The sequence below is a fragment of the Myotis davidii genome, unplaced genomic scaffold (genome assembly GCF_000327345.1).
Source record: "Myotis davidii unplaced genomic scaffold, ASM32734v1 scaffold520, whole genome shotgun sequence".
Classification (NCBI taxonomy): Eukaryota; Metazoa; Chordata; class Mammalia; order Chiroptera; family Vespertilionidae; genus Myotis; species Myotis davidii.
The window spans coordinates 3,535,568-3,563,226 of NW_006292908.1; the positions used below are offsets into that span (position 1 = coordinate 3,535,568).

At 42.0% G+C, this 27,659-nt stretch overlaps 1 protein-coding gene across 1 annotated transcript in view; it reads right to left on the minus strand.

Annotated features, from left to right (window-relative positions):
• Positions 1–27,659, minus strand: part of DCC (DCC netrin 1 receptor) — a 349,712-nt gene that overhangs the window by 249,003 nt on the left and 73,050 nt on the right. The window contains exons 3-4 of the mRNA XM_015565696.1: positions 17,454–17,610; positions 6,060–6,214 (exon numbers count right to left, since the gene is read on the minus strand). Coding sequence (XP_015421182.1) covers positions 6,060–6,214; positions 17,454–17,610 — 312 coding nt within the window. The remainder of the gene's footprint in view (positions 1–6,059; positions 6,215–17,453; positions 17,611–27,659) is intronic.

The window sequence follows — 27,659 nt, forward strand, 5'->3', positions numbered from 1 at the left end:
TAACACAGGTTTCAAGTGCATTAGCTTTTTTTACACTCTATTTCTCACCAAGCAGGCAGCTGCTCTGGGTGTTTGGTGTGCCCCGGGAAGAAGCCTGAATTATGCTTGGTGCTCAGAAGAAATGAGAATAACAGTGAGACAGTAGAAACGGAGGGAACTGAACTTATGCTGTTCCACTGCTTCACTCAAGCAACACGTGATCTTTGTCCTTCATCTCTGTGATCTGAAAGAGCCTTTCTTTTTTTTTTTAACTTGAAAAATATCTAAGGAACTTTGCCTAACTAACCAGAGGATATGTTCAGACCTAGATTATCTGGTCTTTTTAAGAATAAATATTTTATATTAATTCAATGAATAACACACTTTTCAATATTCTCAGGGGACTCATCTGTTAAGTATGTTTCAGTGAGTTCTCCTTAAAGTAGTTTCCTGGAGAGTCAGGACATTATTTGACTGTTTTATTCCCTCATTCACTAGTCCAGTGTCTGGAGCATTTCTGTCCAATAGAACTTTCTACAATGATGGGCCCCTTCCCTGAGCTGTACTATATGGTAGGCAAGAGTCACATATGAACGTCTGAAATGTGGCTAAGACTAAAGAATTAAAATTTTCGTTTTCTTCCTACTTAAATTTTAACTGCTGTTTAACAGCTGAAATGCCTCTAGCATGCTTGAGATATTAAATTTTTAATTTTATTTCTGCACATTTAAATTTAAATAAATAAATGTGGCTTGTTAGTCCAAAACTTAGGTGGAATGTCAGTGCTTATCTTTATTTCTTTCTACTATCAACCTAAAGCAGCTGTGGGCAAACTACGGCCCGCGGACACTCCATCCATGCTTTTGTTCTGTCCCTCTGGTCCAGTTTAAGAACCCATTGTGGCCCTCGAGTCAAAAAGTTTGCCCACCCCTGACCTAAAGCCATGTACCAAACAAAAGGACCATTGTTGGCTGGTTCACAGTCAACTCTGCCACCATAGTCACCCCAAATATTCACTCAAATCTTCAGGCAGTACAGCTAATAACTGGAAATCAGCTCAAGTGATTAAAAAGTGAGCTGGACAGAACTGTAATTTACTTGATTTGCTTAATTTATAGAATCATGATAAAATAAGTATAAATGATATTTAGTATCTCGGCCACACATTAAGTACAGACCAGATTCTACCTGCATCTTTTAACCAACCAGCTAGTCATAAAAAGGCAATGCTGTGATCCATTTTATGGGACAGAGTGTTTTCTGATCACAAAACTTCCACATGTAGTTAGGAATGTAAAGATGTGCATTAGGTAACATTAGAAAACAGCCCAGTCTATAATAGCCTGCTAAATTATAGGGAGGAGATAATTAAGGGCAAAGTAATAAACATATATAAGTGGCTTATTATACTAGTATAGCAATCAAGCCAGTTCCAAACTGTCAATAGGTATTATATTAGCCTTTTTACCTTGGTGATTAGCCTGCTGAGTCACCACTATGTTTGCAAGTGCAGGACAGGTGGAATTAAATTTCCATCAACCTGGTTAGGGGCAGCGAACTTCTACAGAGTGCCTACTGGATGCAGCTAAGACTCAGGGGCTTCCCATGTCATCCCATCTCATGTCCACCTCTTGGGAGGAGGAGGAGGAGGAAATAACATCTCCAATTTGAAGTTGAGAAAACTGGGGCCTCGAGGATTAAGCAACTTGCCCTAAGATACAAGTAGTACATTTTGGAGTCATAATATTCAAAGATGGCTTACTTCTCCCCACAACCACCATAGAGCCCTGTTAGAATTGGGAAAAAAATAATCCAAGGCAAGAAGAGGAGCCAAGTAAACATGTCCATTCCTCTAGCTAATGTGCTGTAAAGCCATTTGACTTACGGGGGTGGCTTTCGCGTATCTTTTCAGTGTAAAGAACAGAATGGACTAAGAATATTACTTACAACTCGGAAATATAAAAAGGTTTTGTGGATAATTGGGTTGTGGCCGAGCAAATAGGCTTCCCATTCTAACTCAAGCCTCCAGCCAGCATGTGGCCCATTTTTACATCGTTCGTGATAACACTGCCGTAACAGCATCTTAAAGGACCCCGCATAATAATTCAAAAATTCTCCACATGTGGTATGAAAAGATTAGACAAGTCTTAAGCAGGCAGGGACTTAAATCCTGCTGATAATACACTGGAGAAATTATATGCCATAAAGGCAGGGGAGGGAGCAAGGGTTTAGCAAAAGGAAGATAGAATCAGGGGACACAAACCTTTCTATAAATCAAGCCGTTCTATTCGGGGTGATTATTTCATAAACTGGGTCTTGGGCTGTTGATCTCTTTAAATGATTATTACAAAATGCATGCGCTTTTGGAAAGAGTCACTGGCTGATTTGTATTTCAGACATATTTTCCATTAGTATTTATTTATTGAGAATATGGTTTTCATAATAGAGTTGATACTTTCAAATAATATGGAAAACTTGAATTCAATTTGTATAAAAGCTATGCAATTTTAGTGTAGAATTACCACATCATATTGGGGAAAACAGTGCTAAAAGGAGCTACCAAATGCATACCCAGACGAGAGCCATTTTCAAAAGATAAGATCATTTTGTCAGGGAGAGAAATAATGATGGAAATGTGCTCCCATTCCTCTTGCCTCTAAATTCTGCTATTCTTGTTAAATAACAAAATCAGCCTTTTCACTTCTTCTAAAAACACAGAAAGAATTTGGGAGAGTTCTAGAAAGAGGAGGGAGGGGAATATAGAGAAAGAAGGAGGGAGAAGGAGGAGAAGAAAAAAGGAGAAGAGGAGAAGGGAGGGGCCAATAGGAAGTGAACACTGGGTCTCTAGAATGTTCCATCCCCATCAGCAATTGGTGCAGAATTGAGCAAGCTTGGAGAAAATGAAGCGTTCCTTAAGCTGGAAATATTTTTAAATCACCAAAATGGCACTTTGTGTTAACAACAGAAGATAAAATACACATGCAATACCTATTAATCATGACCACATCATTTATTTATCCTAACGTCTGTAATAAGACAGCAAGAGAGCTGCACAGTACTCTTACTCAACATGCACTGAAGGAGCTGGCTAACTGTTTGAAGGTGTAAAGGATATTCTAACGTGCTGTTTTGGCAGAATTGTTCCTATCTACCTGTTTACTCAGCAAGAGAAGAATTTTCCAATGGCAATTCTCACTGAAGTAGAATCAGGTCACCGTGCAAATGAACAATGGCTGTAAAGGAAAGAATTCTTACTCCACCCACAGTGGTATGGACAGAGATGATTTAATAACACAAGGCTGGGGTGAAAGGCCAAAATATAGTGAGCATTCTAAGGCCGTTATCACTGTCCTTAATGAAAAAAATTCAAGGCTCCTTCATGCTTCTAAAGCAGGATGCTCCATTTTCATTTTCTGGCGGAAAGATAACTTACATCAGACAACACTACCAATGAGTCCCGTATTTTATTCAGCCAGGCATGTAGTTTCTATTTTGTGCCTTATCATCATTTATGCTAATTTTTAAGCAAAGTAAATGCTGACAGAGACCAGCGCCCAGTGGCGTCCTCTGCACAGATTCTCACACTGCGTTTTAAATAAGGAGGAATGGATGATATACCATGAGTGCGGCAGCAGTAATAAAGTGATTATTAGAAGAGGTGGGCATGATGTGATTTAGGTGTAAAAAAGGAATTAGATACTATCCTCAGCCATCAAAGGTAATGGGCCCACAGCTATTCTATGCTTCAGTTGGCAATATTCCATTTAACAACTTCTTACAAGATTCCTTACTTTAGTTGTTTTGTTACATATTTAGAATATTTGCTTCCCCAAGAAGCTGCTGATATCCATTAGTGCTGTTGCTTCATTACATACGTGTGTGTGTGTGTGTGTGTGTGTACAGTTGGCAACCATTTAACAAAACTTCTTACAAGATTCCTTACTAGTTGTTTTGTTACATATTTAGAATATTTGCTTCCCCAAGAAGCTGCTGATATCCATTAGTGCTGTTGCTTCATTACATACGTGTGTGTGTGTGTGTGTGTGTGTGTGTGTGTTTTAATGTGCCTCAGACAGCATGGAACCATATTAGGAACATACTAGATGCTCATTAATGTAATTATAATGATGTATGTCATTGTTTGTCTTTTATAAAGCTAAATGTGATACAAATAATCACTGACTGATTTTTTTTAAAATTAAGAATACAAAAATTGCAGAAAAATATTATATCCTGAGTAAATTTTTTTTAATGAAATAAAGCATTAAAATTAGTCACTGCCAAAAGAGAAAATACTTTCTTGTCCTTTGTCATGGAAATTTGGCATAAAAAGTGAGTTTTTTTTTTTTAAAAAAATAACACACCACCAGTGTTAACTGATTTCCTAAACTGGATACTTAGAAACTGGTACTTACAGAGGAAAAAATAATGTTGCTCAGTATTAGAAAGCGAGGCTGACTACCTAGGATTTTTATCAGAAATGTAATCATGGCCAGTCAGCCCTAAAAAGTGTACTAAAACCATTCTAGGCATACCATTATGGATTAGGAAGTAAAGAATTCAGAGAAACTGGGTCTTTTGCAATGAAAATGCTTTTAAGTTCTACCACTAGAAAACTAGACACAATTTTTCTTTAGAGAATTTTAGATGGGTTTTTAAACAGTCTCTCTATAGACAACATGGCATATACCATTTTTGAAAATGGGTATTTTGACCTAATTCTTTTAACTTTATAGATTAAAAAGGGCAAATATTTATAAAAGTTAACGAGTCCATATAGTATATGATTTATGAAGAGTAAGTCAATAAAGAAATTGATGACACAAATAGTATGTTACCAGAGACACCGTGAAGTGGAAATGGACATTACCTAGTGATTTAAATCCAAACAGCCAACAGAAGAAAGCATTCTTAAGAACAGAAACCTGGGAGTGGGACCAACTTTATGGGTACATGACCAGAGAAATTTCATGAGGACCTGAGCTCAGAGGGGTCATGCCTGGAGTGTGATTTCATGTCTTGCTGCAGCTGCTTAGTCCTGCAAATTACTTAAAAGAGTTCTGCCTGCACCTCTGCATTCCCTAAAGATTGTCTGCAACCTTACATCATTATGGCTTTAAAGATGCTACCTGAAATTTTATTTCTGTGAGGCAAATATTTCTAAGACTTGTGCTGCTGGCCCACCCCTCTCCCACCCCCCAACTTGTTATCATCTTGTCTTTGTAGCGGTCACCAAGTGGAAGAAAGAATGGCGATGCTGCCAAATGTAGACCATGAGACCAGCACCCAGACAATATATCTGAGCGCACCTGCTCTCTCTTCTTCAACATCTTAAGTTTTAAATAAAATAAGACTGGCGAACTGCTCATCAGTCATTAATCTTTTCAAAATGACATTAGAAATTTAGTAGAGATCAACATTTTGTAAGATCAGAAGTATTTTTAAAAGGTACAGCTTGGGGGCTGTTCCTTCATAAAGGGAGAGATCACTACAGGATAAGTTGGCCAAAGAACACTGAGCTACTTCACTCTGTGATCACACAGCTCAGTAGAGTGGTTTGTTCGCAGATAGTGCGATTGCACAATAGGGATCATCTCTATACATTTCTTGAGTCTCGGTTCCCTCTCGGGAGCTTCTTGAGGGCACTGGGTGCATGTTTAAGTTCTTTACTAAGTCCCTGCATTTAGAAGTCCTATGCCATCGTTATTTTGCCTTTGATGCTCCATTCTCAGAGACAAACGTGGGAAATCTGAAAAAAATCAGTGGAGGAGGCTGAAACCCCCTATTGACTATGAAGTGCTGGCAGGCAGGGTAAGTCACTCACTCACGTTGGAAGTAAATACATAGACTGTATGGAAGGATTAGGCTTTTGTAGTTGTTAATTTGCCAGTAAGGAGACATGGCCCAAGTGGGGAGGCCATTTTGTTAACAGTGATCTTACCTTTAAAAATCCTTGAGTTAAATGCATTGCTTCAAACATCTTCCTTCCATTTTCTCAAGAAATTTCTATGAAAGTATTCAAGGATGTGGCTGGAGGAGATAAACACTTTCTAAATGCCACCCTTCCCTTTCATACTCACACTCAGGCTGAGTGGCCACTTTGATGGGTTGCGAACTCTCCCCCGGACCCCACTCATTGTAGGCAACCACGCGGAAGGTGTACATGGCTTCTGGCTTCAGGTTCCCCACGGTGAGCTGAAGGGACCCAGGCTGGGTCGTATTCAATGCTCGTTCCCTGGGAAATCAAAGATATGGGGAAAAATAAAAATCACACCCCTACTTTAGCCCAAACCTTACTTAATGTTCAAGAGTAGTGAGGTAGAAAAAAGGATGCTTCCTTATTTAATGTTGACTCTGGGACATCGTCCAAGACCTCTGAGACTTACTATGGGAAACAAACTGAGGGCCTACAAATGGATGTTGCAGGGTGACTGGGGATTTCGAGTTTGTGCCATTTCCACGAAACTTGCATATTAAAGTATTTTCCCTTTGACACTTTATACATTTGAATTTAAACCTTATGACACAGAGCTATTAAAATAAGAAGAAACATCTGGAATGCATTTCACAAGCCTCCAGCTAATGACAGAAAATCAAGGTTTCAATTATTTCACAAATCAATCTTTGCCAGTAATGCCCACAAATGCATTTCTGCATTTCCTTTCATTGTACACAAGGAAAAGACAGAGGCTAAGTGTTGACATGTGTGGAGCATGAGCTCCTGTGGTTATGTGAAGAGCAATTAGTAAATGGAAGTGGGTCCCCTTCTGTGCAGAAACAATAACACGTCTCCTTTCCTTGTTCTTCAAGGACCGCCTACAGGTGTCCAACTCATTTCCCAATTAAAACTTCCTCAATGGATCCCAACAAATGAATCAATCTGCTGACCATGCTGGGATTCATATGTGTGTGTGTGTGTGTGTGTGTGTGTATTTTTTTTTTTTTTTGAGAGAAAACAAACCCTATGGACCTGTGCTGATATGTGAGAAACAAGAACTACTAAACTACTCTTTAAAGACACACATGATTTTAGACCTTTATACCCTCATTGGCTTCATATAATTGATTGACTGGGTGAAGAGGGAAATCCTTCTAACCTCTCAACTGTTTCTTAATGTTTCTATGTATAGATACTATCTCTTACCTCTCAGTGGAATTATATGCAGGTTTTAATTTTGCCATTTGGTTTTATTTGGTTTTGGGAGATACGGAGAATGAAACTTACTATTTTTTTTCTGCCAGAGTAAATTAGGCTTCTAAAAAGAGAAAGACAAAGTTTGAAGGGAATGAATGGTGAGTCCTGGGCATATATATTAACTCTAAAATCACTTTGACGGACACAGCAGAGACTGGCTGGCTCATCCTCAACCCATTTCTTCTTCATGTGCTGGACTCTACTTCCCAGCTCCCCTGAAGTCTAAATAAGGCCATGTGACTGAGTCTAGCCAATGGGTTTAAGTGTGTGTGATGTGTGCTGACTGTAAGGCTGGCCTAGAAAAACTACACATACAGGATGGGGCAAAAGTAGGTTTACGGTTGTTCATATGGGGATTAATACAATAATTAATCAATAATCTATAATAAAAAACATAATATGCTAATTAGACTGGGCAGCTGAATGACTTTCTGGACATCATTCCGGACGTCCTTCCAGATGAAGCCACCATGGTGGGGGCCAAGGCTAAGGTTGTTAGGGGCGATCAGGCAGGTAGGCAAGCAGTTAGGGGTGATCAGGCAGGCATGCAGAGTCGTTAGAGGTGATCAGGCAGGCAAGCAAGCAGTTAGGGGTAATCAGGCAGGCAGGCAGAGGGGTTAAGGGCAGTGAGGCAGGCAGGCAAGTGATTAGGGGTGATCAGGCAGGCAGGCAGGCAGGTGAGCGGTTAGGAACCAGCAGTCCCAGATTGTGAGAGGGATGTCCAACTGCCGGTTTAGGCCCGATCCTGTGTGGGATCGGGCCTAAACCGGCAGTCGGACATCCCCCAAGGGGCCCCCGATTGCAAGAGGGTGCAGGCCGGGCTGAGCCCCCTTTCCTCCCTGTGCATGTATTTCATGAACCAGGCCTCTAGTACGAGAGTAAACTGTGTTTCACATACAACTGTAAACCTACTTTTGCCCTCCCCTGTATGGCTTCCTTCATGTTCTCTTCCTATAGCTGTGAGGCAGGTAAACATGGTGAGCTGGAAAGCCATATACTAATGATGGAGGAAGCAAAGTTTGCATGAATTCTGGAGAAGAGTTGGGAGAAGAATTGTCTTCACCCACAAAAATCCCTTTTCTATTTTATAGAATCAAAAAGTTTTGAGCCATTATTTGTTAGAGCAGTTAGCATTATTTTATCTAGTACTGCTAGTATATTAAAATATGCACTCTGGGTCATTACCAAGGATTATGGGGAGGGAGGAATGATGAGTACAAAGTTTCAATTGGGGGAGGTGATAACGTTCTGGAGATATAGGGTGGTAATGGTTGCACAAAAATGTGAATGAACTTAATGCCACAGAACTCTTTACTGAAAATCATTAAAACTATAGACGTTATGTCATGTAGATTTTACCACAAAGAAAACACACACACACACACACACACACACACGCACACACATCTTGTATGAATTTGGGTATAGCCCAAGGTTTAGATATTTCTTTATTTCTTTTTAAAAAATAGTTGTGTGGTTTTTTTTTTAATTTTTAGAGAGGAAGAGGAGGTGTTCAGGTGGCATCAATCAGGTGCCACCTGAACACCTCCTACTGAGCATCTACCCCACAACCCAGGCATGTGCCCTGACTGGGAATCAAACCGGCAACATCTCAGACAACCAACTGATCCAGGACTATATATTTCTTTAGGAGTGCTGTGTTAAATTGCTTCAAGGATGAATTGTGACATAGTGGGGGAGAACTTGTGACTGTGTGGGATTCAATATTACTCTAAAGTAGGTAAGAGTAAAATCATGAGATCATGGTTCACGTGTCACATGTCACACTGCTCTCTTCTACCAGACCAAAATTATTTAGGACAATATGTTTCTTTGTAAAAGGAAATCCTCCCAATCAGATTGTATGCCTTGTAGATGTGAATTTTTGCATCTTATTTATTTTCTTTTAGTGGAATAAATTTTATATACATTGTCTAATATAGCCCTTTTATATAGATAGAGTCGTTTTTTTTTAACTGTTATTTTAGAGATGGGATGAATTAGTTTATGATCTATGTGGGTCATTTCCTCTTGTCTAGACCTTCCCGCAACATAGTTGTCATTGAAGGTCAGATTTTCATACCAAACTTCTTGGATATCTATAAGAAAAGATGGCTTTCAGAATTGACTTTATTTTCATAACTACTAAATAATTTAGATGAAACAGCTGTGTTCTGGGACATGCTGGCAAAACCCTTTCAACAGGCAGTCTTCAAAGGAAAAAGAAGAGGCAAAAAAAATTGGGTATGCACAGTAAAAATGCCCACGATCATAGAAGGAAAACATCACTCACACACAAAGGGGGATACTGGACTTCATGACAATGAAGGGAGTGTTAGGTGTCCTCCATCTCCAACAGCCTCCCACCATATCCCAAATTAACAATAGTCATGAGAAAAATGACACTCATTTGGACAATTGATCATCTCTCAATGTTACATAAAGCATGAACAAAGGGTCTTTAGAAAATACTTCTTTGGGAGAGATCTGTAAGAATACAATGTAAGCCAATACAATCTGCTTTAGAGAAACATGGCTTCAGAGACAACTCCACGGGCCCTCCTCTAACCATAGGCTGTTCCTGCCCAAGATTGTCCACTAGTTTCTTCAATGTGGGCTCTTAATTTTAAATAATGATTTAACTACATGTGTCTTTTTCTTTCAGAACTCTACTTATCACATCACAATGGGGTGGCAGCAAAATGCTATGTAGAGTGGATTCAGGAGTCTTAATTGGGGTTTGTTTGGGTTTCCTCATGAACTTATCTGAGCCTCAGATTGCTCGGATGCTAATTGTTGCCATAAAAATATTTTCCTTAGAGAGTTTCTAAAGAATAAATGCAAACCACCTCACGTAGTAGGAGTGGTGCCTGGTACTCCCTATGGCGTGTTCTCTATATGGTAGTTAGTGCTGTCATTTTTATTATTACAACAAAACACAGCCATAACCTCAGAGAAAAAGAAGTGCTCTTGAGTCCAAGAAGAGAACTTTTCCACAAAGTATTCAGATATAGGTCTATGAGGAAATAAATTAATAAGAGGTACAATCATCATTTACAAAAAGGAAAATAAACAGATTTAACTGAGCTATGGGCCTGCCCCCATTTTTTTTAAATGTTCTGTCAGATAAATTCTGCTTGCAGAGATAAGTTAAATTTAAAAAAAAAGTGGTCATAGATATTTAACAGGTTCCAATAATGAAAATAGTAATATTTTTAAAAGTGGAGTTTTCGTTGACAGCAACCGAGTAGCTTGTTCTCAGAGTTCCACCACAAAGCGGACGCCCTGTCCTATGTGATGTCCGCGCCAGTGTTGGGGTTTACAGCCAGGCTGCCCTGATGCCTCCTCAGGTCCTACTGGAGGAACATCAAACGCTAACGAGATACCAATGGATTCTGGGAAAACGGCACCTGCTGCCACCTGGCCTTTCCCAGAGTTGCCCAGTTACCAGCCCAGAAGATTCACAGGAGGCACCTGAGTCCTCCTGTCAGGCTTTCATATCTGAAAGCAAAATCTCGCAAGACATTTCCCAACAAGAAAGTACAACCTGTGTTTGGGAAGGCAGCTCAATCCTCTGTCTCCAGGCCCACACAGGGCAGCGCCAGCCCCTGAAGCAGCTACACATACTAGTAACATGCACATCTACCCAGCGAGGCATTAGGTTTCCCTGCTCCTCCAGGCCAGGCCTCCCTATAAATGGGCAGATAAGCGAGGAGGTTCTGAAGAACAAAGAACAGGAGATGTTAAGACTTTGCCCAATTACTGTGTTCGGGTGTCCTGCCTGTCACTGTCATTGCCCTGACAGCTCCTGGCTTTGCTGCTTCTCAGGATGTTCTCTCCGATGGCTCTGAAGACGTGATGGCCCTTCAAATCCGCAGAGCTCAGGGTCACGGTGTCTACTGTCAGACAAAACTTCATTACCCCACTCCTTCCCCCCACTCTGAGTTAGCCGTGTGGGGTTCAGGCAAGTTCAAGGTAAATTGACTGAAGTACAGGGAGTAGGTCACTTGAGCATTCTAGAATCCCTTCACATGAAATTCATTCCTTGAAAATCCACAGAGTGTAAGTGCACAACTTGGTCCCCTCCTGCTGGCGGAAACGCTGCAGGCAGCGTGCCCGCTGGCACCTGTACACCGAGACCAAGAGGAGGCCATCTGCACGCACTTCTGTCCAGTGCTGAGCGCTGGGGGTCACATGGCTGAGGCTCCTGGGGAAAGAACTGCTGTGTTCTAAAAGCACACGCTGTGACCCAGTCACAGTATCGCTGCTGCTTTTCTGAGCTCAGCCCGTAAGTCCTGACCCTTGGAAGTCACGAGCGACACAGGTGGCAGGGAATGTAAACTTGCATAAGTTGCACGGGGACCTGACCCAAGTTGGGCTCCAGTCTCCTGTGCCCGGAACCAGCCCTGCTCTGGCTTGTGCTCACAACACATTGCATTAGGACAGCTGTTCCTAGTGCTTCTTCACTGATTTCCCAGCTCTTCCTATCTTCTGTTGACAGAGAATCTCTTCTAACATACACACTCGGTCGACTCCAGCCCTCACCTTGAGCGAACTAATTATCATCATCCTATGGTTAACGCAACCTCAGCTCCTTGGCACAAGAGCCAAAGACCTTCAAGCCATGGGCTGACCCTTTTCACACTCACCGGCAGTCACCAAGCCTCGCCACACCAGATCGCATCCTCGCTCCTCTGTCCCTTGTCATCCTGTCTGGCATCAGTTTTTTTCTGTTTCATTCTGATTATCCTGGAGTTGCCTTCTCCTGACTTGCAGTTCTTCTTGGGTTTGGGTTTGGCAAAAGCTTGTTCATTCTTCAATCCAATTCAAATGATATCTCCTGGCCGTAGGTTCCTACCATGATGTCCTCTGACTCTAGCGCATCAAGCGTTCTCTCCTTTGTGCTTTTCCTGCTATTGGTTTGTACGTCTACTCCAGCACATTTCCCATTGCTTTATTAGACACGTCTGTTTCCTTGACTCAGTTGTGAATTATTTTAGAAGAGAAGCCATATTCTATTTGTATTTTATTGACACTCAGCATATATACCCACTGAGTCTAAAGAATGGCAATGTTGCTGGTGTTCACAATTTTTTAATTGAATGCATATATAAATGGGAAAATTTTAACAGAAAAATTGCCAGGTATCTCCACAGTGTGTGATCGCATAAATGCTCACAGAGCTGGATTCTATCCACGTTCCATCCTAACTTAGCCCCACGGGTGGCCTTGGCATGCCCATCGCCTTCCTGCGTCTCACTTTCATTATGTGAAAACTGAGAGCGTGGGATCTACTCAGAGAAGTCTTTCCAGTCGAATACCCTTCATGGGCAGAGAAAGTCACCCGTGTGCTTTTGGTTTTGCTTTTAGCTGAATCCAGCACTTCTGTATTTACATTTCAGAAGTAAACAGAGATTAGAGATTAAGCATGATGCTGCTCTTAGTGGGTCATTTGTAACATGTCTCTAGCACACATTCTAAATAAACGCATGCTGTCTTGCCTAAGTGGACCAGGGTGTTCACACTTGTTACAGCTGTGAGGTGAGCAACAAATGCTGCCTTGATGCAGAAGATGCCTAATCAGTTGCTTCAAGGGAAAAGGATTCTATTTTATCCCTTTGTAAGGAAGGAACTCTGTTACTTTTAATGGAGAGATTTTTAACATCTTCTCTTTATTTGCTCCACTTTCATTTGTATTTCCTTAGTGAGAGAAAGAATGGTGCAATGATGAGAAGATTTCAAAACTGAAATACAGAGTTTGCTAGAACAGGGAGCGTTTTTCAAGCTTTTACATCTCACGGCACATGTAAGCTAATTACTAACAGGTGGCGGCACACCGACACATACATTTTTTGCTGACCTGACAAAAGATGGATATACTTTTGGTTTATTCACACTGATGACTATGGTGTTCGCTGTTGTCATTTCGTTATTAGACAATCCAAGGCAAACGAGGTCAGGTATTGCACGTTTTAAAAATCCTTGCGGCACAGCAGCTGAAAATCGCTGGAACAGGAAACAGGCTTCAAAGTGACAGTGGCAATGAAAGTGACAGCCACCCAAATGTCACCCCAGACGCACCCTTTGCAGCCGGTGTTGTCTTGGAGAGGAGGTAGGTTCAGAGGTGAGTTGCCACAGACAAAGACCGTGGGGGATGGGGAGCACCCTGGTCGGAGGTATTGCCACTGCACCCAGGTTAAAAACTGGGTTTTTTTCTAAGCACAGTCTGAGAAACAGGCTTTTAAACATTTTGTTTCCATATAGCCTCTGTTTCAGCATCTAGTAAACTTCTAGGAGACTAGTCACATAATAGCTACTGCCACAACAAATAAGAAGTTCTTCCCTGGAAAAAAGTTTTGGGTTAAAATTATTTACTTTGTTGGATTTTGGCCAATGTCCCTATAATAAATCTGACTCACTCTGGGTGATCTTCTAGTTCTGCGTTGTTGGTTTTTTTTGCGGGGAGGCTGGTGGGAGGGGATCTTATCTTTCTCCATTGCAGTTATCATCGATGTGTAGACACATTCCTGGTCTATATATCAGACCTGGACTTCTCCTCTGAGCTCCAGGGGCCTATTTTCAAGGACCTGCTTGACAGTCCTCCTTGAATATTGTAAAAGCGTGTCAAACCAACAAGCCTGAAACAGAACTGGTGTCCTTTCTTCCCAAACCTGATCTTTCCAGCATCCTTATCTCACTCAGCACATTGCCCCACCATCCACCCATTTACAGGAGCCAGAGACCTAGGAGTTATCTTGAAAAATCTCCTTTCCCTCACTGTGAATGCCCAAGCCATCACCTGGTCCTTTCAGTTTTGTTACTAAATATCTCCAGAATCTGTTACCTTCTCCCTCTCCACCCAGACCCCCTTAATCTGGCCCAGCATCCCCTCCAGCCCGGACTCCTGCAAAGCCTGCCCAATGGCTCCCCAGCACCCACCCACAGCTTCTGATCAAACTTCCACTCTGCAGCCACCATCACCCTCTCTAAATGCAAGTCTGAGTATGGCCTAGGCCAGTGGTCGGCAAACTGCGGCCCCTTGAGTGTGACTCTTTCACAAAATACCATGTGCGGGCACGCACATACAGTGCTAATGAAACTTCATGGCCACACTCAAGGGGCCAAAGAGCCGCACGTGGCTCGCGAGCCGCAGTTAGCCGACCACTGGCCTAGACATCACGCACGTGCTCCGTGACTTCTCTTACAGAAGCGTGTTCCTTCCCTTTAGAGCTCTCCACTCGCTGTGTAGTCATATACTCATTAGTAGAATGATCCTCCCAACACTGTTAAGCTGCTTCCAAAGGGACTGCCCGCTTCTGTGTTATTTCAATCGCAGTGCTAGGCGAGTGAATAAAGGGTCACTCATTCGTATATGGCATTTATAAATGGCATACCTTTAAATACCTGTTCAAGCCATTGGAAGAATTAAATCACAGTTTCTCATCCTAAGACCATTTTGAGGTAGAAAGGATGGGACTGACTTTCACTGAGAAGCAGAGTGACAGGAGAGCCATGCCTGCTGAGCCTTAAGCCAGGGCCAGAGTGTGGTGCTTTGGATTCGGAGACTTGTTCTCCTTCCCTCACAACCCACTCCCTTCACCATAACAAGCCTCATCAGCCGCACGGTCCTCAATGCTGGAGAGCAGGGGAAGGACATTTAACACTATGTTGGAACTCTGCCCGGCCAGCGTGGCTCAGTGGTTGAGTGTCCACCTATGAACTAGCAGGTCACGGTTCCATTCCCAGTCAGGGCAAATGCCCGGATTGCAGGCTCCTCCCCGGTGGGCGGTGTGCAGGAGGCAGCTAATCAATGATTCTCTCTCATCACTGATGTTTGGATCTCTCTCTCCTTCTCCCTTCCTCTTTGAAATAAATTTAAAAAAATGTATATTTTTTAAAATGACAGAAAACCACCCTAGCTCAGTGGATAGAGTGTTGATTTGTGGACTGAAGGGTCCTGGGTTCGATTCCAATCAAGGGCACATGCCCAGGTTGCCGGTTCAATCCCCAGTAGGAGGCATGAAGAAGGCAGCTGATCAATGTTTCTCTCTCGTCATTGATGTTTCTCTCCCTCTCTCCCTCTTCCTTCCTCTCAGAAATCAATAAAAATATATTTTAAAAAAAAGAAAGTCCAATCCACAGTGAATTCTAAAGGGAATCCTCCATGTCAGTCATGAAGATCTGCTCTCTACTCCCAAGCAGTGAGCAGAGGTTTCCCGAGGCAGCATAAAGCACTGTATTGCATACAGCCCTGCACATGGAAGACCCTGACTTTGTTCTGCCACAAAGTCAGCATGTGACCTTGAGCAAGTCGGGAGCTATCTCGGAGCCCTCCTGCTTCATTTGCAAAAGGAAGATACCAGTCACTTATCTGCCTACCTCACAGGGTCATGGTGGGGATTAAATTGAAAGATGCCCATGAAAGTGTTTTTACTTTTCTCATCTGAACTTCTGCAGTCTTTATATGTAGCACTTTTACCGAATATCTTTTACTTGTATGGTACAGTGAGGAGATCACTGGACTGGAAACCTTGCATTTAAATTCTGATTTTAATATTTACTGGTTGTGTAGCTCTTCAGGCAGTATTTTTGAGGCTTTCTGAACAGAGCAAGGCGTGCTCATCTGTAATATGGAGATTATCATTCCTGCTTTCTGAGGATCAAATGGGCTAATGTTTGTGAAAGTGATAAAGTCCTTTCTAATTATCAATTGGAGAATATCTGCATTCCACTGACGTCCATTTCTAACCAACACCATGATTTGCACATGGCACTGCTAACAAGAATGAGGTGCTTATGGGGCACCAGGCGATGGGCATCTGTCTTAGGCACTTTCTCTTAACTTCATTTAATACTCATCACACCGTGACATGTTGGGTCAATGATGATCCCAAGTGCGGAAAGCACGGCCCCAGTAATTGGCCCAAGGCACACAACTAGTCACATTCTGAGCCAGGACTGAAACCCAAGCAATTCAATCCCAGAGCCACAGGGCCTTACCCTTTCGGCTACACTGTGCCACACTCCTTAAGTAACTTTAGATTACTAAGTGGGAGGTATGGTATGCTATGCATGAATTAAAAAGTTTGCTCCTGTAAGTTTTATATGGTAAATAAATGATGCAAATAAACTAATTCATCAAGTCAGAAAATCATTAGAAATAAGCCTACAGAGGAAATTCATGTCATAATTCTAAAAAATATCAAGAGAGCTTGGTTCTTTTCCAGGTTAATCCGTTGGGAGGAAGTTAGGTAGTCACTGAGAGCACCTGCTTTAGAGTCAGGCCTGTATTAAACCCTGGTCCCACCACCGTACTAGCTGTGTCACAGAGGTGCGAAATTCTTCCTTAAGGGGGATGTTGTTGTTGTGAGGATTCGATAAGCCAACTTCTGTCGGATGCTTAGTCTGGTACCTGGCACCGTAAGTGCTCAGTAAATGCCTGCTCCCGTTATCCATGCTTACGCTGTGGGCATGGGCATGTGATTCCAGCCTCCCCAGAGCACCCGTCTCTAACTGTTCAAGTAGAAGGAAATTCAAGTAAAAGGATTCAAAAGATCCCTTTCAAGTCTAATGATTTTTAGGTACTAAGAGGGGATAGATGGATATCTCTGAAGCAATTGTGTCCTGTGAATTCTGACTTTCAGGATCTAAGATTTATGCCTCTCCCTGATTTATGGAGTGAAAGCACTGAGGCGGATGAATAAAAAAATGTTTACTATGGCACTTGCATTTATTGCCACCATTAACTACTCAGGCAGATTCATGATAATCTGAGCCAGAGTAATTTGCCTGACAAAATCATTGCTAATCTGAGGTAAATGTTCAATCCAAGACTTTTAGAAAGCTATTGTGTTAAAGATTTTAATAAATATGAGCAAACAAGCATCACAGCTCAGAAGCAGGTGGTTGAGCATCATCCCAGGCACCCAGAGGTCACTGGTTCAATTCCCGGTCAGGGCACTTCCCCAGGTTTTGGGTTTGATTCCCTATAGGGGGCATGCAGAAGGCAGCTGATCAATGTTTCTCTCTCCCATCCACATTTCTTTTTCTCTCTCCCCCTTCCTCTTTCTCTAAAATCAATTTTTAAAAAACATATTTTAATTAAAGAAAAACCCAACAGAGAAAGGAGTCATAAAGTCTCCATTTAGTAATGAGTGAAGGACACAGAGTTGATTCCACAGGGCTCCGAGGTCCCTGCCAAAATGTGCCGCCGCCAGTGCCCCACAGTGTACCTCTCAAGAGAGGGGTGGCTAGGCTGAATTCTCCTGGTAGCACCTACCTGTTGTCACCTTCTCTGGAGAAAAAGACAGTGAAGGTTTGAATGTTCCCTTTTGCTTCTGCGGGTGGGCGCCAGCTGAGACGGATGAACCGACTGGAAACCAGGACAGGGACCACATCTCTGGGAGCGGAAGGGAGCACACTGGAGCTTGGGATCGCTGAGGAGGAAGGAGAGGAGGCGGTCAGAGGTGTCAGTACCACGGGTGGGCAAAGGGCAGGGAAGCAAAGCAGACCCAGCAGCAAACACAGAATGGCACATCCACACAGATGCTAGGGAAATGAAGACAAACCAGGAAAGAAACAGTAAACGGAATCAAAGGTGTAACAGGATTTCTTCGAGTTTATGAAAAGGTGGCTAATTAACCGCATATTTAATTTGACTCATTTTTTCCGTTTCTATTAATCATGAGATCAATGACAATAAGACTAAATGTCCTATTTAAATGTGAAGCGGGGAAACATGACCATGGACCTGCACGTATTGATAAATGCCTCAGGTAACCAAGTGGCTGTTACAGAACCTCAATCCTCTCAGAGCCTGTTTACACGGTTTTTGGTATAATTTGAGGAACTTTCCTATGCATTCCCTAAGACCACAGAAAATTTAAAGAAGTAAATTAAAATCAATGGGAGCTAACAAGTATAGGGTGTCCCAAAATTCACACAAGATTTGAATTTTGCGTGAGCATTAACAACAACAACAAAAAAATAAAAGCCTAATTTTACTTGGTTTATTGAGTCAGACTCTAATATCTGTTGCACTTTGATTTCAATCCCTTCAATTTGATAAGCATCACCAAGTACCAATGATGGCCCAGGAGCAGGGACAATGAAGACCAATGAAGACCACGGCTTTGCATATGTTCCAGCAAAGCCGTGGAGGCCATTTACCTGATGTGCTATTCCATACATAACCTTATACTATATACTTTATGAATCAAAAAAAATTTACAATTTTTAATTATAAACCTGTGTTTTCTATCAAAATTACTTCTTGCGTGAATTTTGGGACACCCTATAGAAACAGTACTCATGGACTACCTGCTAGTAAGGGAAATGACCCCCCCCCCCAAAAAAAAAATCCTAGGACACATAAAGATAGGCAACTGCACCTATCAAAATTATCAAAATCTGACCATTGTTATTCATAGGAATAACTCAATCATTCACAATTGCAAAACTGGCTTTTTAAACTTTTGGGGCATTGCTAACCTGTATTAGAAGTTTTTGAGTGTGTGTGTGTGTGTGTGTGTGTGTGTGTGTGTGTGAATTCATAACTCACCTTTGCTGGGAAGATATTTTCTTATGTGTTCAAGCCCCCAGGTCTAGGGAATGTGAGTTTCTGGCCCCAAATCACAAGAGCCCATTTTCCTACATTTAATCTTCAGACTGTCTTTGTGCTCCATTTGTATCCAGTTCTTATAAAAGGGAGCCTCCTTTCTTGTATTCTCTTTGTCTGTGGGCTGGGTGCTGGGAGCTGCACCCCTGTTAGCTAGAAAACCACTTGGGGGGCGGGGGCCATCTCATTTCCCAGCGGTTCCAGAAACATTATCAATTTACAGTACATACAGGTGATACAGAGGGAGAGGTTTTAAAGAACTGCAGAAAGCTTTCAAAGTGATTTCTGGCTCTGCGGCTTCCCAGCCCATGTCTTCATTGATAGACTTTCCCCTGGCTTTCTTGATCAGCACAGCATTAGAAATAAATGGGAGACTAGCAGGGGCAGAGCCAATCATCTGTGGCAGAGTGGAGAGGGGAGGGTGGAAGGCTGATGCCTGGATATGCAGCGCCTCTGTCCAAAACATGGGTGATATCAACCCTCTTGACAAAACCTGTTACTTGCATACACCTTGGACAGCGCCAACCAGCGCCATGAAGGGAATTCATCCCCTCCCTCCCCACTCACTGCCGGTCCCCTCCAAGGCTGCTTAACTCACTCATATCTACACTGTCCTCTCAACTGTACAGCCCGAAACCCCAATTGTGTCTCCTATTCCCGACTCTCTCCCACTCGCCCCTTCTGGGGTCCCCGCTCCTGGACAACTTACTTTATCTGCACGGCCACACTTACAGCCACACCATCACTCTCTCCCCAGAATGTCATGCTCTCCTCCAGCTCCCCTGCTCCCCCTGCCACTCCCCTCCCACACGGGTGTTCTCTGTGCAGCGTCCAGAATAAGCTTGTAAAGGACACGTCTGGTCACAGCACTCTACTGTTGATTATCCTCCAGGCCTACTCCTCCCTCAGAAACACCAAACTTCTCAGTCTGCCTGCTGGCCTGGCTGCTGTGGACCACTTTCCTTGGCTTGGCTTCCTCCACAAAGAGAGTTAGAAAAGGCCTCCAGTGCACATGCTTTATTCGGAAGGTGATCCCAGGAAACACCCTCGGGGAGTGGGGAAGTGAGGCAGCAGGGAGAGAGCTATCTGGCAGTTATTGCTGTGGAAACTGAAGGGAGCCCCACTGGGGACTCTGGGAGTCAGGGTGTCACAAACCTCTGAGCGATCCACTCCTGAAGGAAGCAGGCTGGGGCATTGATCTACCATCCTACTCTCCTCCACTCATTGAGGATGATTCCCAGGGAGTTAGCCATCCTGCATGGTAGCCTAGTGCGTTCCTATCACCACAAAAATACCGCCTAGTGCGTTCCTATCACCGCAAAAATACCACCTAGTGCATTCTTATCACCGCAAAAATACTGCCACCTAGAACAGGGGTGGGCAAACTTTTTGACTCGAGGGCCACAATGGGTTCTTAAACTGGACCGGAGGGCTGGAACAAAACATGGATAGAGTGTTTGTGTGAACTAATATAAATTCAAAGCAAACATCATTACATAAAAGGGTACGGTATTTTTTTTTTTACTTTTATTCATTTCAAACGGGCCGGATCCGGCCCGCGGGCCATAGTTTGCCCACGGATGACCTAGAGGCTTGTAGGTGTCCACAGTAAGCAGCAACCATTGGCTCTATTCATTCAGCATATGTTCTAGAGCATCCATGCCATGTCAACCCTCCTGCTAGGCCCGGAGGAGCGTGGTCCCTGGTAGCTTCCATGAGCTCCTGGCTCTTTAGCGAGCTCTGCGGCAGAGTGGAGAGGCAAGGGGGAAGGTGCCTGCTGAGCCAAGAGCAACTCCCTGGGACCAGGGCACAGGCAGCTCCCACCCATGAGAAACCCATCTCATTCACTTGACTCCCACTTTCCTCTTGACTTAGGTGCCTTTCCTTTGGCAAGATGGACCAAAAGCATTCACAAAATATGTATCTACCAGGTACTAATTCATATCTATAAAATTATAAAGAATGTCTAAAAAATCAATAAAATGAGGAATCTTATTTTAAAATAAGGTTCAACCTGACAAATAAATGTGCATTAAAATAAAATCTAAAAATGTCTGTCTGAATAAAGTCTATTGAAACAATCCGTCTGTACTCAGTCAGTGTGGCTCAGTGGTTGAGCATTGACCTATGAACCAAAAGGTCACAGTTTGATTCCAGGTCAGGGCACATGCCCTAGTTGCAGGCTCGATCCTCAGTGTGGGGATCAATGATTCTCTCATCATCAGTGATGTTTCTATTTCCCTCTCCCTCTCCATTCCTCTCTGAAATCAATAAAACATATTTAAAAAATAAAATAGCAAGACTATTTTATTATGAGTAGCAAGACTTTAGAGAGTGTTACTACCTGGTTTTGGCCATGGAGTTCCACTCCCTTACGCTCTCAGCTGAAGCCTGTGAAAGTACAGACTTCAGAAGTCAATCTGGCAAAATTCTTTAAAATGAAAAATATTCATACCATTTGACTAAGCACTTTCATGTCCATAACTTTCAAAAATAAATACCCCATTTATCAATGTGCTGATGTGAAATCATTGGACTTTTCTTCAAAATATAATGCCTGTACATTTTATCAGTTTAAAGAAAAGGGGACTCTTATGGACTATTTTTACAAAAGATTTTTTTAAACACAAAAGGTGATCAGTGATGACTGAAAAATCTTAGGAAAATTTTCAAGTTAGAAAATAATTTTTAAAAGAACAAGAGAGAAATTTCAAATCCTTTTTGTCCCAAAGCCCCTCCCTTATAGATGATATCACATCGAAGTGAGTAGGGTCCCCATCCATTCAGGGACACCAGGGAGGAGAGCAGTGGAGTCTCTCCACTCGAATGCTCTTCTCTCCAGCTTCCCCCAGTGCCTTCTCTCAGAGCTGGTCTACACTCCGAGGCACAGATAGAGCTCAGAAAAGAATTGATCACGGACTCTTTACTTCAATTTAAATGGTCCTTATATGAAAAGGAAGGGACGCATTTTTAACAAAGGAATGGCTTCTTGCTTTACACAGGGAAATTAATTTTGTTCTGACTAATCCTCCATGCTTTCTCTCAACAGTAACTTGTCTTCACAGAGGTCTCACTCAATAAGGAACCAATCAGGACTCCTTTTCTTTGCTCTTGGAGGCCTAATCTCCACTCTGGTCCTAATCTCTCTGGCCCATTACTGTTGCCATGGCTACAACTTCTGTTGTCATGGAGAAGAGGAGGCGAATTTGTCACACTCTAACATAGTCTTTTTTTTTTTTAAAGAACCTCTTTAAAAAAAATTATCATAGCAAAATCCAGGAATAAGAGGTGATTTCTGAAGATAATATAAATGGGAAGAATAGATAGTTTTGAAACAAAAAAACTATGAATAACATTTTTATGATGTCATTGCAATAGCCTTGGTAATAATTATATTATTGGGTTAATTTTTCCGTGAAGCTACATTTTGTCTACATACCAGAGACTTGTTCTGTCAAATTTTTACTATGTTGTTATATGAGTATTATTTTATATCTGTGCTATTAACAGTATCTGACCTCCACTTCTATGAGGCATATGAAAGATGATAAAATGTATTCACAAAATCACAAAAATATTTAATTTGCATTAAATATCAAACAACAAATAGGCTTTTTCCACTGTCACTCCCCATGTTGTTAACTGAAGTACTATCAGGTCAGCTAGATGCTTTCTTCCGTGTATCTCCTTATTATCTTGAAGATTTAATACAAATAAAATATAACCAGATAACATTAGTGACATGACAGGAACATTTAATTGTCCTAAGAGCAAACATTTATTTATTTGCCTTTGGCGTTTTTTTTCTTGTTGGTGCTCTCTTGACACCAAACTCTAGCATTTAATGGTCTAATGGAGAAGCAGATAAAATTTAAATTTTGGTTAAAGTTTTTATAGTTAAGAAATTAATTTTACAACCTTACCAAAAAGAAGTGTGGCTGTTTACATTTGAAAATAACAAAATAACATTTTTATAAAGCTTCACTTATTTTCAAATTTAGAGAATCAGGGCCTTTGAGCTAGTGTATTAAGAACCATATAAAACGAAGACAATTTAAAATTTGTGTTTTTTAAAAAAAGTGATTTGAAACAATATTTCATTTAAATGAATATGAACTAGATGTTAATAAACTAGAATATTTCATTGAATCTTCCTTTTTACATAAAATAATTTACTGGATTAGTATCTAAAAATGAATAACCAATTTTTATTGAATGTCTATCATGTTCCTATTATTATGCTTATAAGAATTATTATTTTTCCATTTTCTATTTTTAAATACATTGTTACTGACTTCAGAGAGGAAGGGAGAGGGAGAAAGAGATAGAAACATCAATGGTGGCAGAGAATCATTCATCAGCTGTCTCCTGCATGCCCCCTCCTAGGGATCCAGCCCACAACCCAGGCATGTGCCCTAACTGGGAATGGAACCTTAACCTTCTGGTTCACAGGTTAACACTCAGCCACTGAGCCACAGGGCTGGGCAAGAATTATTTATTTTTAGACCATGTTCTTTTGCCCTGAGAGATTAGGGAACTAAATTGTTAGACAATTACAACATATGAGACAGGCACTTACATACAAACAAGTTCCACGCTAAATTTTTGGTAGGGTGGTTGTTTAGAAATCAGAACTCACTTCTAACTAAACCATTTCTATCCTATTCCCCCAAAAACTATTTATCATTTCATAAATGATCACAGTACTCACACTATGACATTGGATCCCACTTGTATGAATATTCTGTGGTAAAATAAATTTATGTATCCAATCACTAATCCATTCAATGCCCATGGAGGAATTACTATGTGTAAGGCACCATGGAAGGGCTGTTTTAATTCATTTCCTTATTCTCCCTGCCTCTGATTCTCCCACAAGGACCCATGTCCTCTCACCTCCAGCATTGCTCCTCCATTCCAGCTCTACTTCCCCAGCTGCCTGGAGCAGGGCGGCCTGAGAAAAATCCAGGGGGAGGTCCTGGAGGTAGGGAGCTAGGCTTGAGGGCTTCCACAGGCTTTCCTTGCTGGCTCTCAGCTCTCCACACTGAACTTGCTCGGTTCCAGGATGACCTCACACTTTCTTCTCTGCTACTTTCACGTGCGCCAACCTCAGCTGGAATACCTCCCTCCAACTGCCTTGCTGCCCTGCCCTTCAGATTTCAGTTTAGCTGTCACTCACTGATCCCTACCCTGGCTTAGGTGCCTCTATCATGGGCTTTTTTAGGACCAGGTTAAGTGTCCTCTCAGGATACTTATGACCCTGCACTGTAATGGCCTACTCACTTTTGGGTGCCCTTTACTAAATTATATGCTCTGTAAGAGGAGGAACCAAGACTAAACGGTTTACCACTTTAATCCCCAAACCTAGCACAGTGTGTTTAGAAACACCCTAGGCATCCAATATATCCTTGCAGTGTGAGCAAAATGAAAGGCTTTGCAAATTTGTGAAATTATAATGATTAGACTTTGACTAGAAAATTCTCTGCCAGAACCCTCTAAATTGGGTACTTGAGAATATGTCTGGGGAGGGACCTGAGCTATTATTGCAAGCTGGTTATGCTAATAATTATAACTCTGCTAATAAATTACATGTACATTTCAAAACTAAATTCAGAAGAAGGTTCCAGGGGAATGTAGGTATGGGGTGTGAATATTTCATTTAGGATCAAATGGAGAGAAGAAAATGTTCTGGAAAGCCAATGATACACTAAAGGATAAGTTGTGTTTAGGCAGCAATAATTCCCCAGACAAGTAATGCTTTCACTGAGAAGATTTTAAGAAAGAAAGCCTGAAACACTGGCTTGGGCTGACCTGTGCCTCCAAGAGGAAAACCTGGGGATCTGATATCAGAAGTCTGATACTTATCCCAGGACCATGCATCAAAGAGCCCAGGCTGTATCCTAAGAAAGATTACCTATGGCCATACACAGGGACAAGGTGAAAAACAAATTCTGGACAATATTGTCATATCAGCAGAGGGAGCTGCATCTCTCAGAGTATGAAGTCTTTGCAAGAGACAAAATGAGAAGACAAATATTGGGTAAACTGGTCAACCAACATATGTGTGAATAAATGCTTTTATATTCAAATCTGTACATTGTATGCATATGAAAGCATACATTGTATGCTTTTAATAATTTCTTTTTTAAAAATTTATCTTTATTATTGAAAGTATTACAGATGTCCCCTTTTGTCCCCACTGACCCTGTCTATCCCACACCACCCCTCCCAGGCCTTCACCACACTATTGTCTGTGTCTATGGGCTATGCATATAAGTTCACCAGTTAATGTCTCCCGACCACCCCTGCCTTCCCTTTAAGATTCCGCAGTGTGTTCCATGTTTCTATGTCTCTGGATCCATTTTGTTCATCAGTTTATTTTGTTCATTAGATCCCACATATGAGTAAGATCATGTGATACTTATCTTTCTCTGACTGGCTTATTTCACTTAGCACACTACTCTCCAGGTCCATCCATGTTGTCTCAAAGGATAAGAGATCCTTCTTTTTTACAGCTACATGGTATTCCATGGTGTAAATGTTCCATAGGTTTTTTATCCACTCATCTGCTGAAGGACACTTGGCTGTTTTCAGATCTTTGCTATTGTAAATGGCACTGCTATGAACATAGAGTACATATGTCCTTTCTGACTAGTGTTTCAGCTTTCTTAGGATATATTCCTAGAAGTGGGATCACTGGGTCAAATGGCAGTGTCATATTTAACTTTTTGAGGAAACTCCATACTGTTTTCTCTAGTGGCTGCACCAGTCTGCATTCCCACCAGCAGTGTGCTAGGTTTCCCTTTGCTCCACATCTTCACCAGCAGTTGTCCTTTGTTGATGATAGCCATTCTGACAGGTGTGAGGTAATACCTCATTTCTTTATTTTCACCTTGTTTACTTAGGAAAGTACCTCTTAAAGAGCTCATCCAAGATGGAACAAAGACCACAGGAAGCTTGGGAAGGCGGCTACTCCCTCATTTATGTAAACACAGACGGATTTGTGTAGAAAATTGTCATTAAACAGAGGGATGTTGGATCCGTTCTCTGACACTCTGCGAGTATGTGAATTGCGAAGTTATTTAGCCTCTCTGAGCTGAAAACTGATTAAAAATCGATTCAAAATATTTAACACGCACGGTTAAGTGCTGGTGAGAAACAGATCGTAAGGGCTCCCCACAGGAACTAGCATATGAGTTGTATACAATGAATGGCTGTTACTATTTGTTTTTAGGTCCAGAGAGCAGAAAGTCTGCCTTTGCTGGGCCAGTGAGATGATGCCCGGCTGGAGATCCACAGCCCCTCCTGGAAAGGCTTTGGGAAGAATTTGGGCTAACTCGATAGGTGAAGTAAGCTGGGGACACGGTACTTCCTCCATGCAAGGACAGGACTTGGTCACTTCAGTATCTTTCCAATTTCCTGTACCAGCTGGCAGAGAAAACATCATCCTTTGTTTGCCCTTTTTGTCATCCCACATGCCTGCTCCTACAAGAATATACTTCATTTCAGGCTTCTTCTCTTTCTCTGCACTTTCTTGCCAATCACTGTACCCTTTCCATCTGTCACCATCCAAGGCTCCGTAAGGCCACCTTTAATCACCTCTCCCATCAATGTCTTTTCCTGGCGTCTTTCACCAACTGCAGGGTGACTATGCTTCTCCCCAATCCCCAGATCCCTTTGTTTCCATCCTTTCCCTGGAGTTTATGCCTTTGAATTCCTAGTCATTGTTTATCTACTCTCCATGCCCAGGGACCCCAAACGCGCCATTTCAATCATCCTCCTGTCACCAGACCTTCCTCTAGGGAGAACGGCTGACAAGCTGTGACATCTCCCCTGCCTTCCCTCACGTGCCTTTATCATCCTTCACCTCATCCCAGCCATATGGTGCCTTGTCCCAGCTGCCATGCAACCCTCTTCCGCGGCCCGTGAAGAGCATGCGAAGAACACACACATTGCTGATTCGGATCAAGAGGCTTTAAGAAACCGTGCTTTCCTCTTTGGTAGTAAGACAACTACCAGAGCCAAATAGCAACAAGCTGTGTTGTTAAGAAAAAATAACTGAATTCGTGCTAGGGAATCTTATTATTATTATTTTGTTAAGTGCCTGAATTTTTCCAGCAAGGAACTCAACTAAAGGTACGTTGAAGCCCTGACTGGTTTGGCTCAGTGGATAGAGAGTCGGCCTGCAGACTGAAGGGTCCTGGGTTTGATTCCGGTCAAGGGCATGTACCTTGGTTGCGGGCACATCCCCAGGAGGAGACGTGCAGGAGGCAGCTGATCGATGTTTCTCTCTCATCAATGTTTCTAACTCTCTATCCCGCTGCCTTCCTCTCTGTGAAAAATCAATAAAATATATTTTAAAAAAATAAAGGTACGTTGAAGATAATATAAATTAAGTAAAAAGAAGCAAAGGTTTAAGCTACTCCCTTTAGTAGTATAGCTCCTTTTAAGAACCACTTTTACTGTTTCAGGATTCCAAGTGACAAAATAAAGTTCCAATCACATTGATGGCTCAGTGGGTTCTCCTAATGGCAAACTTCTAACTCTGTCCATGGGACTTAACATAAAATTTAAATTTACTTACTTAAAGTTACAGCCTGTGTAGCTGTGGGAATGCTCATTGCCAGGGTAAGCTAGTTCCAATGTTTGCTCCAATGAAATGTCTCTGAGAATGAGAGTCTCAGGATGACAGGTGCACCAAGCACTGTGTTTCTGATGGGCAGGAGGAGAGCGGGTGTGTGAGGAGGCACTCAGGCCAGGAGTGCATCTGCAGGGCATGGGAGTTTATGAGGCATCTGTGTTCGGTACAGTCGGCTCTCATTTCTAGCTATTCGCCCTTGAATTTTATAGCCATCAAAACAAATTAAA